At 36.9% G+C, this 16939-nt stretch overlaps 2 protein-coding genes across 2 annotated transcripts; both read right to left on the bottom strand.

The window, feature by feature from the left end:
* Positions 1 to 9185: 9185 nt before the first annotated feature.
* On the bottom strand, positions 9186 to 10589 carry LOC110795400 (uncharacterized). Its single transcript, XM_022000406.2, has 3 exons — positions 9947 to 10589; positions 9731 to 9849; positions 9186 to 9647 (listed from the first exon to the last, which is right to left on the bottom strand). The coding sequence occupies exons 1-3, from the start codon at positions 10587 to 10589 to the stop codon at positions 9186 to 9188; spliced, it is 1224 nt and encodes a 407-aa protein (XP_021856098.2).
* A 64-nt stretch (positions 10590 to 10653) lies between these two features.
* Positions 10654 to 11675, bottom strand: LOC130462610 (uncharacterized). Its single transcript, XM_056831264.1, has 2 exons — positions 10726 to 11675; positions 10654 to 10678 (listed from the first exon to the last, which is right to left on the bottom strand). Exons 1-2 carry the CDS (start codon positions 11673 to 11675, stop codon positions 10654 to 10656), a joined length of 975 nt encoding a protein of 324 aa, XP_056687242.1.
* Between the last annotated feature and the right edge of the window lie 5264 nt (positions 11676 to 16939).

Here is a 16939-nt window from a genome sequence, read left to right on the forward strand (position 1 = left end):
ATATGTGTGTGGCGAAACGCTTTGGAGCTTTCAAGTCCAGGTTAACGCGGCGTTGGATAACTAAGAAAGAAAAAATGCCGAAACATCAGACAGACGACATGCCTTGGGACATCTACAATCAAATCACAGAGGATGATTGGAAAACATTTGTGATGGAACGAAACAAGCCGGAGATGTTGGTAATAATGAATTTACTTTGCTAGATATTTTTTTTATATAATTATATGATTAGTTTGTTGTTGCCATATTTAATTGTTCGACATGTTCTTTATGTGTTTTTTGACAGGTTCGTAGAGAAAAAGCAAGTAAAAGTGCATTACAAAACAAGCACCCACATCGCACGGGCCAAAAGGGTTATGTTAGAAAGAGACCAGAGTGGATAAATGATGGGCGACTACCGCCAGAGGCAGCTTTAACCCTCTCAAGTGGCTCCTCCTCAGTGACCTCATCACTCACCACAGCGTCAGATAGATTTAAGAAGTTTAGATCAGTAGAGTGGATCTTGGCTCATCAAGTTAAAAACAAAGAGGGAAAGTGGGAAGTTGACCCGAATGATAAGGAAGCCGTAAATATTGCTAAGATGGCTGTAAGTGCATATGAAATTTTACGTTCTATATCCTTTTCTTTGCTTCTCCTTTTCATCATGTACAACATCTAATTTTTACTTTCCTAATTCTTATAGTTGGAGTACATAGAAGAAGAGGGAAAAGGAAATATTTCTTTCACCCAGGGAGAAGATGCCCTCACCAAGGCTATGGGAAAAAAGGATCACCGTGGGCGTGTCAAGGCAACAGGTGGAGTCAATGTCGGTTGCAAAGTTGCTTTCGGCCAATGGACCGAAGTAGTAGATGTGGCCATAGTGAACCATCATCGGAGGCAGTCGAATCAATCAGAGCTTCAGTGAGAAGGGAGTTTGAAGATCAATTAGAGAGAAAGGTGGCGGAGGCCCTCCAAAAGCAACTAGCCACATTGAAAGCAACCGGTCAACTAAATACCCTCTCTACCCCCGCACTTGATTCTGCTCTTGTAAGTGATGAGTTTGATGTTAACCGTGCACTCGAAACCGCTCGTCCGAATTCATCGCAGCAACCACGCGAGCTGAAGGTATATATTCTCTATAGTGCATACACTCAAAACACCCCTAGCTAGGTTTTTTTATTGTAATTTGTAGTGATTTCTGAAATTTTGTAAATTTATTTGTGAAGGCCATAACTCCATGTCGTCTTGCCCTTGAGGATAAAGTTTTGGGTAACAAAGTGATAGTGGCAGATGGTATGGCATACCCATTGGATGGTTCGTTGCACCAACACTTTAGATCGATGAAGCCTACTCATTATAAGGTCCAAGTTGATTGTATTTACGACGGACATGGTGATGACACTCTTCCGGTACCTACTGGAGATGGATTCAATAACTTAGGCAGGGCTCTTGCTAGTTTTATGCAATGGCCAATTCACTTGGTGATTTTCGAAGAAGACGAGGTATAAATTTTTTATTATTAATTGTCATTCATTGCGTTATGCATCTTTTTATTTATTATTGCTATTTGCCTACCTAAGCTCCCACTGAGTTTTGCAACTCTTTAGATATATATACTGTTGAAAAGATATTCTGAAGTTACTTTTCAAATAGCTTTGACGAATTTGGTTTAGTTTGGTGGTAGTTGAGCATTTTGTTTTAGAAATTATAGGAAAAGTCCTTATGATTCATCATTGATCGAATCAAGTACTAATTGACTTCGATCATTCCAACTTAGATATGCCATATCTTATGGAGCTAAATTGTGAAATTACAACACACAATCATTGATGATCATTCTCTACTTAAGTAATCATCAACATGATCTAACCTAGATCTTTATGATTTCTTGCCAAGTGGATTTTATACTTCTGAATCTTTGAACTAGCCAAACGTACAGATTCAAATTTATATCACTTTGAGTAAATAAATCCGTATTAACTCAAATCTAGGTGAAATAATAAATTTATAAAACCTTTCTTTAGCTTTGAATTCTATTGTCTAGGTGTTCTACCAATAGTTCATATCTTTTGTTACTTTCAACAAGTAAGACTTGCTTGTCTTAAATTGATCTAGAAATCAATCAACTTTCAAAAGTCCATCAAAATAGAGCTTTTGAATGTTAACTTGTTGATATGGTCTAAGCAACAATGCCAAAGATTAGTGGAACTCGAATCAAGAGATTGATTTGAACCTAGTAAAGTTCTTATTGTTAAAGAGTTGTTTGTTTTTAATCAAGCATATTGACTCAACCTGTAAATGACCATTTTATTCAAATAAACAAACAAACAAGCATTGTTTTTGTTCTTCTAAATGTGAGTCTTTCTGTGTTTGAAGCAAAAATTTAGGTATGCTGATTATGGAACAAAATAGCCATTAAGTTCCAGCCTTGAAAAGACTTAAAACAAACTAGATGACCCTACAACTAATATAGCATTGCCATGCTTCATTTCCCACTTGTAGGCCATTAGTGTAGCCTAGCTTCTATTATTTGAGTTATTACCGAAGTAAGAACCTCAAGCGGTATATGATACCAAGGAAGTTTGATTGCTAAGTCACTTCTCTTTAAACATAAACTTATAGGTAGAAACGAAATTGTAGGTTCCTTTCACTTGTTCCTTGTTTTTCCTATTTCTTGTACCCTTTCTAATAGCCTTAAGAATTGAATTCTTTAGTGTTGACATTTATACTTTGTTTAGACATGTCCAATGTCACTCCAACAAAGTTCTTACCATTTTATTTATGTTGAATATTTGCTTCAACTAGATGATCTTACCAGAAGCTTCTAAAGTTCTCTAAGCATCGATCTATCCGAATGTCTAGGGACTAGACTCATATCGTTGACTCCTTACTTATATCGTTGAGTTTCACCAAAACTAACATGTACTCACAATTATTTGTGTACCTTGCCCCTTTAGGACCAATAAGTAACACCTCGCTGAGCGAAGACTATTACTAGATTGATGTAAAGGATATCCAAGCAAGTGTATATTTTGGCATGGCACCTTTTAACTCAATTTTTAAGTTTGGAACTTAAGGCTCTTACTATGTTGGTTAGATTTTAAGTGAACTAAAATCCTTAATCATGCAACATAATCAAGCCACAATCTCATGCATATTTAAGACATATTTAAAAGCAATAAATAACTTGAAGCATGCATATGATAAATGTGATCTAGTATGGCCCGACTTCATCTTGAAGCTTCAACTTCAAAGTCCGTCTTGAAAATGGATTGGAAATTTCTTGAATTTCCAGGCTCCATTTTCTTCAAATAGGATAAGCTATAATTAAACTAATCACAACTATTTGATGGTACGCAGACCATATTTGAATTGAAAAACAAACTTTGGTGCATTAGACCAATTACATTCAAATTAATGGTACGCAGACCACATTTTCTATCCTATTTGGGCCATACTAGTCACTTCATAACCTGCAAAACAGTACATACTGTAGACACCTACTTTTATCCCCATTCCCGAAAGGGAAGGTTCGATGATGAGAACATAAATCTCCACTTGACAACGCATCTCCTATAAAAATAACGAATTTCAATCCCCCTTTTCATTTCACCCGAAACCTGCTATTTATAGAAACCTGCCATTTATGGAAACCTGCTAAAAATAGTAACTGTCGTAATGGGTAGTTGTTAAAAGTGGCAAGTCATAAAAGATAGAAACCTGTCAGAATTAGGTGTTGCACTCCAACATAAATCCTAAATGAGATAGAAATTGTGAGAGAATCCTATTCCTAATACGATTCGAAAATAAGAGTTACGTGTTAATTAAAATCCTAACGAGCCTAGAGTTCGTAAAGGGCCCAGATGCATTCCATCATAAAATTAATACGCATTAAAAGACTCGATTAAGTCTCATACACTCCGGATTCTAAGAGTCCGAATCTGACAAAGAAACGACCCAGACCCTATTTTCAACGCCTGGCTCTGGGCGCCGAAATCATCGGCGCCCAGCCCTGGGCGCTGAAATTACCTGGGATGTGTTCTTTCCTAATTCCTCGTGGATTAGAGTTCTACAATTCTATCTTTGCACGAACTCTTCCCTATAAATACAGCCCCAAGTTCGACGTGAAAAGGACACAACACACAATTCATATTCTGAGTATTTACTCTAAACCCCTAAGCCTAAGCCTCACGCTGCGAAATTGATCACGCGTTCTGTCGCAATCGATCCAAAAATCGAACAGAACGTATCCTGTCCCGTAATTTGAGATTCGTTAAATAAAAGGAGAAATAGCAAAGTCAAAGTGGTTAGTTTTCTGAGAGCCGTGACGCACCTCTCAAGGGTGCATCGTAATGTGTCCCTTTTCCATGGTTTAATTGCTTTCCTCGCCCTTTTATGAACTGTTAAACTAATTAAATCTGATTGTTCTATCACGCCTAATAAAGATAATATGTTGGGAAATTGGATTATAATGCTAGGTCCCTTAAAACAATCTAAATCAGATAATCGCGCTCGATCTAGTATTATATGTTGCATATTGTTAAAATCAACTCAGATTAGTTGAATAGTTAACGCATGTCCCTTCAATTATTTATGCTGAGCTAGTAAGGATATCCTGCCTCTAGAGTTATCGAAGAGCGAGTACTCCTATCGGTAGTTACAGTCCCCCGAACCCTCAATCTCTACCTTGCGGGTGTATGTTGAGAGATCCCCACACCAGGGATCACAAGGGAACCTACGGCCGTCGTGGTCAAACATAATTGCACTCCCTTTATGTCACGATAACCGGGTTTTGTCAGTTTTTCTCATTGTCGTTAAAAACTGAATGGCGACTCCTATATTACTAGTCAATTGGGTGTAAACTCACATGAAATCCAATTACACTTGATTTGACAAAAAGAAACGTCACACCCACGAGGGACAAGGTCACGCATTAGCCTCGTGCTTTTTCGACCCCCTCACACATACAAAATATATACCATTCACCCATTCATTATCATGAATGGCCCACATTGCTGGTTAGTACAACACATTGTATGCATCACATAAATATTTGCAGCAGTTAATCAAGGGCACCAATAATCTACCAATTATTCAGTCCTTATTAATTCTAATCAAGTTGTTTAACCTTAAAGGATTTATAGACCTAATCAAGAGTTTATGACTAAAGGCTCCCACTTAAACCAATAACTTTATATGCTTTACTAATTTTAAACATAAAAATTTATTTCTAGTCTAATCGGAAACATACAAGTTTAATTAAAATTTAAAGCTCATATAAAATTATAATCGAATCCATTTAGTTTAATTTATTTTCAGTTGATTTAAACGAATTTAAATTAATTCAAGGTTTAATTTTAGTAAAATAATTAGGATAAATTAAAATTTATAATAATTATAATATTCAAAATTAAAATCCAAGAAAACAATTTAAATTATTAATTTTAAAATTAATTAAAATTATTTCCAAACTGAAAATTCAAATTAAAATTCAAAACGACTCAATCGGGTCAAGACAAGGCCATGGGCTTGCTCCCACGCGTCGTCAAGTCCAACAAGCAACAAACCCCTTGTCACTCGATTGATCGTACCGCAAAGCCCAAGCAACAACGCACCAATGCGTCAGGCCCACTCGCCCATCGCCTTGGCGCGCTGCTAGGCAACGCTTGCGCGCAGCCCACTCGCCCATCGCCTTGGCGCGCTGCTAGGCAACGCTTGCTGGACAGGCCAGCCAACGCTGCCCGCGGCACGTTTTGCTGCGCTTGTCTCTGCCTTGGCTACTGCCTTGGCGTGCTGCTGGGCGAGGCAACGCACATTGTGGCGCAGCATCCATCGCTGCCCACGCGTGCTTGCCTTGCTCGATGCACCTTCTTGCCCATCGCCCCATCGCCCCACACGCGTAGCATATAGCCCCTAGGCAGCCATTGCCTTGTGCATGCCATGCTCGTTGCTCGCTCCATTCGTACCACATGGGCGACGAACTCCCTTGCTCGTCGTCGCATGCCCGCGCTATACAACACCCCTTAAGGGTAACACGTAGCGTCTTTTGCTTTGTGCGTGAAACTTTTATGAGCGAATTATATAAAATTAAAACTTTTTAATTTAAAATTAATAACAAATTAATAAATCATATTAATTTCATAATTTTAGGGCGAAAAATCAAAAATTTATTAATCAATTAATTTCCGATTAACGTGGATTCAAATCTAGGTCATAAAATTTTAAAATTTATCATAAATTAACTATTTTTATGGTGGTTTTTAATCATGGGTACCTAATTAAATCATTAATTAATTATAAAAATCAAATCAATTCTAAATTATTCGAATTTCAACAAATTAATCATAATTACAAATTAGGTTGTATAATTAACAAGTCTAGGCATTCAAATTTGTTAAACATATACTGTAGGTCAATCAAAAATTCAAGATTTATCAACAAGAATCGCAAATATTTAATTTAACATCATAAATTTACAAAGTTTTGCGGTCTAAAAACTAAAACCTCCGAAAAGTAATAGTTAGGCTTCGAATTTGGGAATTTTGGGTTCGGCCGAAAAAGAGTATTGTTGTATAAATTTTAGAATGCCTTTTACTTGCGGAATTGACACAAAAATCACTCAATTTCGTTGAGTAACGAAGAAACTGCCGAAAAACTGCGTACATATAATTAAATAAACGCAATTTGCAATTAATTAACAATTACGAAAATTAATCACCCCTTTTAATTTCTTGCAAATTTGTAAAATTTAACCATGTTATGCAATTTAGATTATGAAAATAATAAGAGGCTCATGATACCACTGTTAGTTTATGATACATATGAAAAACATAAATCATGCGGAAAAACCTTAATGCCAGGAAACATATTAATTGCACATAATCATATAGCATAATTTAGATGCATACACTTTGTAGCGTTCCCTCCCTAGCTGCGCCCGAACCGAACAAGAACAAGTCTTTAGGACTCCAAGTGTCTTCCCTCCTTAGATACAAAAATCACAGCTTTTATTGTATAAATACTTGTTGAAAAACTCGTGTATAAATTTATGACCCTAGGCATATATTTATAGAACCATGGAAAAGGATTTCGAATCCTGTTAGTATACTAATTAATTAATTAGAATCCTTCTAGAACTCTAAAAAATTAATTTTATCTTTTAGGATTAGGATTTAATCATAGCACGAATTCTGATAGCTTTAGGATTCGTATAGCACGCACACGAGCACGAGCACGAGCACCGCACAGCCCGCGCGCATGCCTCGCGGCCCACCCGAGCTGCACTGCGCCTTGGCCCAATGCTCGCAGCCCATTCGCTGAGCGCGCGCGCCATGCGTTGCTGGGCCTGGCCTTGCGTTGGGCCTGTCGAGGTTTTGGCGTGTTTTGATGCGTGTGGCTTGCTGGGCGACGACCTGGCTTCCTGCTGGGCCTTCGTCTAGCAAGCCTCGTCCGATGCTAATTCGTACAATACGCTTCCGATTAAATTCCCGATTCCATAATTCATTTCCGATACGAACAATATTTAACATTTCCGATTCCGGAATTAATTTCCGTTTCGAACAAATATTTAATATTTCTGTTTCCGGAATTATTTTCCGATTCCGATAATATTTCCGATTCTGACAATATTTCCGTTTCCGGCAATATTTCTGATTCCGGCAATATTTCCATTTCCGATAATATTTGCCGATACGTACCATGTTTCCGTTTCCGGCAACATCTACGACTTGGATAATATTTATATTTCCGATATGATCCATATTTCCGTTTCCGGCAATATCATCGTTTCCGGAGTATTCATTTCTTGCCTTTGACGATCTCAGCTCCCACTGAAACCAAGATCCGTCGATTCCGAATATCCATAGATGGAGTATTTAATGCCATTAAATACTTGATCCGTTTACGTACTATTTGTGTGACCCTACGGGTTCAGTCAAGAGTAAGTTGTGGATTAACATCATTAATTCCACTTGAACTGAAAGCGACCTATAGCTAGGCGTTCAGCTCACTTGATCTCACTGAATTATTAACTTGTTAATTAATACTGAACCACATTTATTAGACTTAACATTAAATGCATACTTTGACCAAGGGCATTATTTCCTTCAGAATGGCCCCACAATTATTATATTGTCTCTCTCTTCCCACTAATTTTTTTTTGTCCCCATACCCTCTCCCATTCAATTAAAAAAATACCCCACTAACTCCTATCACTTCTACTTTTTCAATAAAATAACAATTGATAACCAAACAACCACTTATCACCTAAAACTTTGTGCAAAAGTAAGTGTAACAACTAATCTGGGACGGAGGGAGTATTATTATGGAATCATGTTTGATGTGTGAACAAGCATGTCATTATTATTATTGAATCTATGTGAATGAGCATGTTATGAATTGATTTATGCTTTATAGATTCTATTGAACTATCATATATGGACTTTTATAATCGTTGAATTATGTCAAGCATGTTGTTCAAGTTGGTTTGCATGTATGAGTAGTGCGCATGCAAGTTGTTATTATTATTATGCTATAGTACAGGATGTCTAGCATAATCATTGAGCCAGTTGAATATTGCCAGTGAGCAATATATATTCTACCAAGGGGTAGAATATGTTGAAGAGTCTATGTGAATTGAATTAAGGATAATTCGTGCTAACGGCACACCCCGCTTGTTAATAGGGAATGTCGGGTTATCTCAAACAGTGTTTTTGAGAAGGAATAATGGGAGTAATTTCACTTGAGTCTATGTTTGATCACAAGTCCTAAAAGAAGTAAAATATTTGAGAGTCATCGTTTAATTGTTTAATTATTTAATTGTTTGTATGTTGTGTCTTGAGTCGCCTTGAACATAATATATTAATTAACGTAAAACGTAACCCAGAGCAGTGTATAAAAAGGCGCAAGGCGCAATAAGGCGATAGGGGTCCTGGTGCCTAGGCGCAAGGCGCAGGCATAAGGCGCGCGCCTCATCGAAGTGAGGCGCATTTTTTATGAAATAAACATTTCTTGACTCGTATGCATACACATCTCACTAAATAGACTATAAAAAACACATAATTGTTCAACAGAAGATCTGCATTTCATTCATTCTACTATAAACAACATAAAACATCGTCTTTTATCATGCTTTAGGAAATAAAGATGCTACAAAGTAAACAAAGCTAGCTTCATTGATAATATCAAAAGGATATGGCTTGATTTAATCATATTATATCATCATCTTCAGCTATAAAAACAGCATCACCCTCCAAATCATCTCCATCCAGTGACTGATAGCCTTCATCGTCGTATTCTTCTTCTTCTTCTTCTTCTTCCTCTTCTTGCCTTATGGTATGCCTTTGTGTACTAACCCCACTTGTATTGACATCACCTCCTCCAAGCCTACTTTCTCTTGATCTAAAGTTAAATCTTTCTTCATGTACTCCAGAAGCACTAGCAACTTGTCCCCATGTAAGACCCTCTTCCTCCTCAAATACCAAATCATCTTCAGCATCTTCTACTGTCCTCCCAGTCAACCATTCATTAGAATCATCAATATCTTTCAAAGCTATTGGGTCAATTTTATCACGCAACTTGTATCGTTCAAGCAATGCCCGATTATATTTAACAAACACCAAGGAGTTTAGTCGAGCTTGTGTGAGCCTATTCCTCTTCTTGGTGTGAATCTATGAGAATGGTAAAACAAATTCAGTATATAAGTAAGAATTATATAATTATAAAGCACTTAACTAGCTACACCACTACTTACATGCTCAAATGTGCTCCAGTTTCTCTCACATCCTGACGCGCTACATGTAAGGCTTAAAATCTTTATGGCAAAATGTTGTAAAGTAGGTGTCGAAGTACCATAACACGCCCACCATTCAGCTGCAAATAATTAAATCAAATCAGGTTGTAGTATTTGTAGTTTAATGAATAAATAATTAGAGATTAGCAGATTACAAGAGAGGAAAATGTCAATTACCTGGAGCCTTGCTTTTCCTGTGTCTAATAGCCATTGGATTACCAAACAAACCATGTGCTTCCTTGTAAGATGTAAGCTCTTGCATAATTTTATCTTGCTTTTCAACGACCGGGACCAACCTTAGAACACATTCATACAAACCACTTACCACTTCTTCACATTCTTCAATTTGAGGGTTGTCATAAAAAAACTCAGGGTTCAAGAAGTGTCCAGCAGCATGTAAAGGGCGATGTAGTTGACACTCCCATCTCTTATCGATCATCTCAAAAACTTGAGAGTACTTGGACTCATTACCATTGAATGATGTTGAAATAGCTTCTTTAGCGCGGTCCATTGCGTCATATATATATCCCATGGCAGGTTTTCTCTCTCCATCAACCAACCTAAGTGCACGAACTAGAGGACCACTTAATTTTAATGCATACACAGTTCCATTCCAAAAGGAAGGCATCAAAATGGTATCAGCAGCTCTTTTCCCTCCAGGTTCCTTAGCCCATTTACTAGTTCTCCATTCTTGAGAGGTGAACATCTTTCTTAGGTTATCTTGTTGTTTGTGAATGGATGAAAGTGTGATAAAAGCAGTGGAGAATCTTGTCTTTGCAGGCCTTAACAGATTTCTTTGCTTAGTAAATTCCCTCATCATATTCAACAAGCCCGGGCGTTGATAAATGAAACTGTTAACTTGAATTGCTCTCTTCAAGACTTTATCAATGATGGGAATGCGTCCAATATCTTCAAGTATAAGATCAATACAATGAGCAGCACATGGAGTCCAATACAAATGCTTATACTTAGCCATTAACAGTGCACCAGCAGCCACAAAATTGCTCCCATTATCAGATATAACTTGCACAACATTACTTTCTCCGACTTGCTCCACAACTTTGCTTAGCAGCATAAATAGCTTATCTCCTGTCTTTGAGTAGCTTGATGCATCAATGGACTCTAGGAACATGCTTCCTTTTGAACAATTAACAAGGAAATTAATTATCGTCCTTCCACACCTATCTGTCCAGCCATCAGACATTACTGAACAGCCTGTTTTGAGCCATTCTTGTCTGTGATTTCTCATTTTCTCATTAGTGTTTTCAACTTCTTGTTTCAAGAATGGAACTCTTGCTTCATATGCACTTGGTGGCTTCATCCCAATTCCAGCTCTAGTTATGCAATCAATTGCAACTTTAAAGCTAGGATAATTGAGAGCATTGAAGGCTATTCCTGCATCATACATCCACTTAGAAAATTCAGCACATGCCTTCTTCCTTTGTTCTTTCTTGTATGATTCGTTAAGTGTTTTTTGCTTGGCCGTTGATTGTGAGGGGGACTTGAAGAAAGCATCCATTGGTCCAACTTGTTTAGCTCTTTTAGCATTGCTTGTTGGGGTAGAATTCTGTTTCCTTTTCCCTGTTGGCTCAGTTCCCATAAGCATCTCATCTTCATCATCAAAATCAGTCATATCATGCTCATGTGTCATATCTATTGTCTCTCGAGCATTCTTCTTTTGGGCCATGAACTCAATGATCTCCTCTCTCACATGCTCAGGACACTTCTTACACTCTGTTATGTTCCGATATCCACCGGCTAGATGTTGTTTGAGCCTGTTAATCCCACCTTTGGCTACTTTACCACAATACTTGCATGTCACATCATTTTTGTTTTTAGGATCAGCTAAATACCCATGCTTCCAACCCAAATCAGTCTTTCTTGTAACATTGGCATCACTCTCCATGCTAGAAAATAAAGAACAGTAGGCATTAATTTATGGGCCACGATTTTTTTCCAGATGCATAACAGTGTTACAGAAAAAAGAACAATAAATGTTGATAAATATGTTCACATACATGTTACTGTGTTAGTAGATGTGTTAATAAATTCTGATATTATTAAATGCTACAGTTGAAAGATTGATTATTAAATGATGATGGGAAGATTATTTAATGATATTATTAAAAAATAAAATAATTTGTATTCTTCTTTTTTTTTGGTAGAACGTGACAACACAAGTGGAAGGTGAAAAAAGCAGTTTATATTTGTCCATAAAAATAAGATCTTTATGAATCAGAAAGATAAATTTAATATTCTAATGAGAGAGAAAGAGAGGTAGAAGATAAATATAAGATTTGATGAGAGAGAAAAGAGGTAGAAGATAATTATAAGATCTGATGAGAGAGAAAGAAAAGAGAGAAAGAGAGTGTACCTGGGCAGCAACGTTTCTTCAAGGAGAGCTGATGAAGATGATGCTGCTAGGGCCGGCTGGAATATATCTTCTGCTTTCTTCTTCTTCTTCTTCTTCTTTTTTCTTTTTTTCTTTTTTTTTTCTTTTTGGACTCTTGGCCCACCATCTGATGTTAAGGGAAGTATATTGTGTGGTCCAGTGCATGATAAGGACTATTAAAAGTCCATCAAAAACAGAAAAACACAGAAAAATGCATTTTGAAATAAATTTGATTCAGGCGCACAAAGGCGTCGCCTTGCGCCTCAGAGCCTTTCTGCGCCTTTTGCGCCTTTTGCTCGCCTTATTCAAATCGACTCGCCTACTACAAATTAAGCGAATCAGCTGTGCGCCTTGCGCTTTATCGCCTAGGCGCGCCTTATGCGCGCCTTTTTATACACTGACCCAGAGGAGCTTCAAAACTCTTGGAACGTATATACCTTGAGTATGAACAATGGGGGGAGACTTGCCGGAAAACTTGTACTCCTCGAATGATACAAGACGTTGTTTCATTCTTTCTTTTTAGGCCGTTGTGCATTGGAATTCCGTCGGTAGGAGTCCGACTTATTATTATTTGGTGTATGGTGGGCTCCCATCACCCTTTCTTTCCTTTTGAGGATACTTTATTTTACCTGTTCGAAGCTATCTTTTTATTAAACTGTGAGTCATGAGGCGTGTCATGTGTCGAGTCTTGTCTCCATGTTCAATTGTTTATTATATGGCTTTTGCATGTGGATTATTTAATTTGTCGAGTGAAGCATGTTAGGATAGAATGTTATTCTAGCTTGTTCGTACTCAGCTTTTGCTGACTTCGTGCTTCATGTCTTTTGGTCATGGCCTTCGCCTTAATGACCCTATGATGAAACATCAATTGCATTTGCGTTGTTGGGGAGTAGATTTTAATAAAGCAGGTTTGTAGAGATAACTTGCGGGAGAAGTTATCATGGGATTCGAGTTGAGAGTTTTATTCTTCCGTATTTTATAAACTCTATTTTCTTATTTAAAGTCATGACTACTATTTTCAGTTAATGGATTTCAAATGGTTTAATACTTTGAACTTGGGCCTCAACGGTTCCAATTTGTTTTAATGACCATTAACTATTTATTTATTATGTTTTGAAAGAGTTAACTCCGCTGCGTAATTCTGGTAAATAGCCTTAGCCGTTATCACGGTGGCGGTAATATCTTGGTAATTCCTGTGTTTTAAGTCGGAAAATGTTTTTTAAAAAGCAAGGAATTATTATTGTGTTACAATTTCCTACTCTATAAATATGTGATTAGTATTCACAATTTATAAAACCCATAACATATACTTTACATAGATTATGTTCAAGGAATAACATATTAATAGCCTAACCCGAGTGAATAAAACCTTAGTGAATATCCTAGTTGGTTGAACCTAAGGCGGATCAGAACGTGTTGTGGACTATCTACGGAGGGGCAACACTTGGAGCTCTAAAGACTTGTTCTTGTTCGGTTCGGGAGCAGCTAGGGAAGGCACGCATCATATTGTATGTAACCTAAATTATGTTAATTGACTATGTGGCAATTAATTTTGATTCCTGGCTTTATGGTTTTTCCGCATGAATTATATTGTTTATATTGTTCATAACCTTACATTATCCTCCATCAGTCTTAGCACCTCTAAGTTTTTAAACAAACCAATCCTGATACACATGGGACTTGAACAAAACAACAATTACTGAAATCCCAAACAGATTTTAATAAAAACTTAAAAATAAACTATGGAAAAATAAATAAATGACACAGACGCAAAATTATTGCACACAGTAAGAGAAGCAAAAAGCATATTATATAAACCCCTTTGAAAGAGCTGTATATTAAGTACATAAACACAATGAAACAAGAAGAATGCAAAGTTAAAGTATCTTACTGGAAGTGCTTTCAGTGAGTTGAAGACTAACAAAAACTTTATTAATGCATTTCAGGAACGTTATACGTTGTATGTTCCAGAGAACAAAGGTGTAAGATTACACTGCGTAAATACATAGGTAGTTTTAGAATGTTTCTTAACTAGAGAAACCAAGTCCAGAGTGTGTGATGACTGACTGACTGTCTGAACCAATGTAATGTTTATATTGAAAAAAATTGTCTTATCCTATGGTTACTGGTACCGAACTGGGGTCAACGAGTAGTCTAGAGAATTCTCAAGGTTTCCAGACACTTCGTGACCAAGATGAAGGGAAAGTAAAACTCGATTACTTATATTTTTTTTTATCTCGGTTCTACAGTCTTATTCTGAAATTCCAAGAAATAAGAAATTGTAGCATTATCAACTTGTCAAGTTAAGTACATAGCAGCATCATTAGCAGTTAGTGAATCAATATGGTAGGTAAATGTTTTACAAGAATAGGCCTACTATTATAATATATGTAGGATCAAGCTCGTCAAGAATCGATTGCAATATTTTACAAGGTTTTGTCTACCACATATAATGTTATGCCAGGAACAGTTAGTTCTAGAGTACTGCAATATGCAAGAGCTAGTAGGTCATATCATATCCAAACAAGACCCCTGCCCCGAGATACATTCAGAATATTAAGAGAAATATATATTCTTTGGAGTTATAACCTATTTGGGACAGGTTAAGATAGAAACGCAGCCTATTATTTAGTGATAGTGAGTAGTAAATATCTGTTCTTTCGCACTTCTTGTTCTATAATAAGGGATCCAGTGATTTGGTTAAAGATTCTTTGCCTGATTCTTTTAGAGAAACTGTTGTTCGGGACTGGCTTGAAAATATTCGGGCTTCCCCATCCCTGATATCTTAAACTTAGATCACATGGAGGGTGATAGTGATGTTGAGAATTCAATGAATGGAGATGATGATGAGATTGTGAATAAGGATAGTGATGATGATGTTGTTGAGATTGAGAATCCTAATCCTGTAGAGCGTGAACCAACTATTGAGCTATTTAATGATTCTGAGGCAGAGACTTAGGCTAATGATGAAGTTAATAGTATTCCACAACAAAATGATGAGAATATGGAGTATGATTCTAATCCGGAAGGAGACACAGATGATCCTGAAGATCAAGATTTTACTCCAGAGCACTACAACAAAAGGAATGATTGTCGTGATGCCTTTAGCATTTGAGTAATTGTAATAGCTTAGTATTTATTTATTTTCGTTGGATAATAAAGTAGCAAAGCTACTATTTATGGTTTAAGTAATTCATTATTTATGGTTTTAGTGGAATAAAGTATTATCAAAAGGATGTAGAACTCTTTATTGAAGTAATAAAAGTACTTAGATTCTTTTCGTTATCCTTAAATTCTACGTTTCAATTTAAAGTTGAGTGATTATCGCAAAGGGATTTATTGCTACTTCTTCAATGAAATTCTACATGTATCGTGGTTGAATTTTCTACCACTTAATTTTATGATGCGAACAAAGGTGGAGTTTGGCCCAAAGGGGCGCCACTTCTCATTAGGTCCGAATTGTGTTGCCTTATATGTTATGGATTTGGCTTGTTTAAGTGGATTCATACCTTAGTAATATCGTGTCCAACCTAATCATTAAGGTTAGTCTTTTATTTTTATTCAAGAGAAGGAATATGGCTAACTAAGGAATTGTTGATGTGGTTAGACAATTAGCTGAGGTAGTGCAGAACTTAGCACAAGCTAGGAAAAACCCAGGGCTTGATCCAGCTGGGGAAATGTTCAAAAAGGTGGCCCAAAGTAAGCCTCCACTATACCAAGGGGAGATTGACCCAAGTGTACTAGAAAACTGGCTAAGGGAGTTCGATAAGCTGATTGTAGCTCTGAATTTCCCATAGAACCTTAGGGTTAATAGTGTTGTATATTACCTTAGGGGAGAAGCTGACATATGGTGGCAGAGATGTGAGAATACCTTGAGAACTGCACCTAACTTTCGATGGGAATCATTTAAGGTTACCTTAAGGAATAAGTTCTACCCACCATATCTGAAAAAGAAGAAAGCCCAAGAATTCATTGAGCTGAGAATGGAAGGAATTTCTGTGATTGAGAGTACTACTCGAAATTCATAGAGCTGTCTAGGTTTGCACCTGACGTGGTGGCAACGGAAGATCTTAGGGATCAAAGGTTTAAGAGTGGATTGACTATAGATTTGCACATTATTCTAGCTGGAGAGACCTTTACCTCTTTAGACACCTTGTACGGAAAAGGTGCCCATTTGTATGGATTACAACTAAGGAAGAATGGAACTGGTGAGAAGAGAAAAGATGTTGGGAACCAGAATCAGGGAGGTAACCAACATAATCAGAGTAACTTTAAGAAGAACTAGGGAAACAACCACTTCCAGTTCAAGGGGAAAAATGGTGGAAATCGCAACAACAACTTCCACAACAATAATGGTAAAACCAGTCTGGGGTGAAATGGAACAAGAACTTATTATTGCGGACGGTGCAATAATAATCACCCTGGAAAGGATTGTGATGGTAATCTGGTGATCTGTAGGTTCTGTGAGAAGTTAGGCCATAGGGAATCTGAGTGTTTTTGCTAAGAATGGAAATCTTAATTATATATACACTACTACAAAATAGGGCTATAGCAACGCCTTTTTAGATAACAGTTTTCCTGGCGTTGCTATATCAAAGCTATTGCAACAGTTAAATAATTATTAATTTTAGTAGACTTTGACTTTGAAAAAACGTTGCTATAGAAAAGCTATTGCAACACTTATATATTATGACTATTTTATTGCAAAAGTTTTTAGTTCATTAATATTTTAATGAGATATTGCAACGGTTTTTTTTGTCAAACATCTAAAACATGTT

The sequence above is a fragment of the Spinacia oleracea genome, chromosome 1, assembly GCF_020520425.1.
Source record: "Spinacia oleracea cultivar Varoflay chromosome 1, BTI_SOV_V1, whole genome shotgun sequence".
In the NCBI taxonomy this organism is placed as follows: Eukaryota; Viridiplantae; Streptophyta; class Magnoliopsida; order Caryophyllales; family Amaranthaceae; genus Spinacia; species Spinacia oleracea.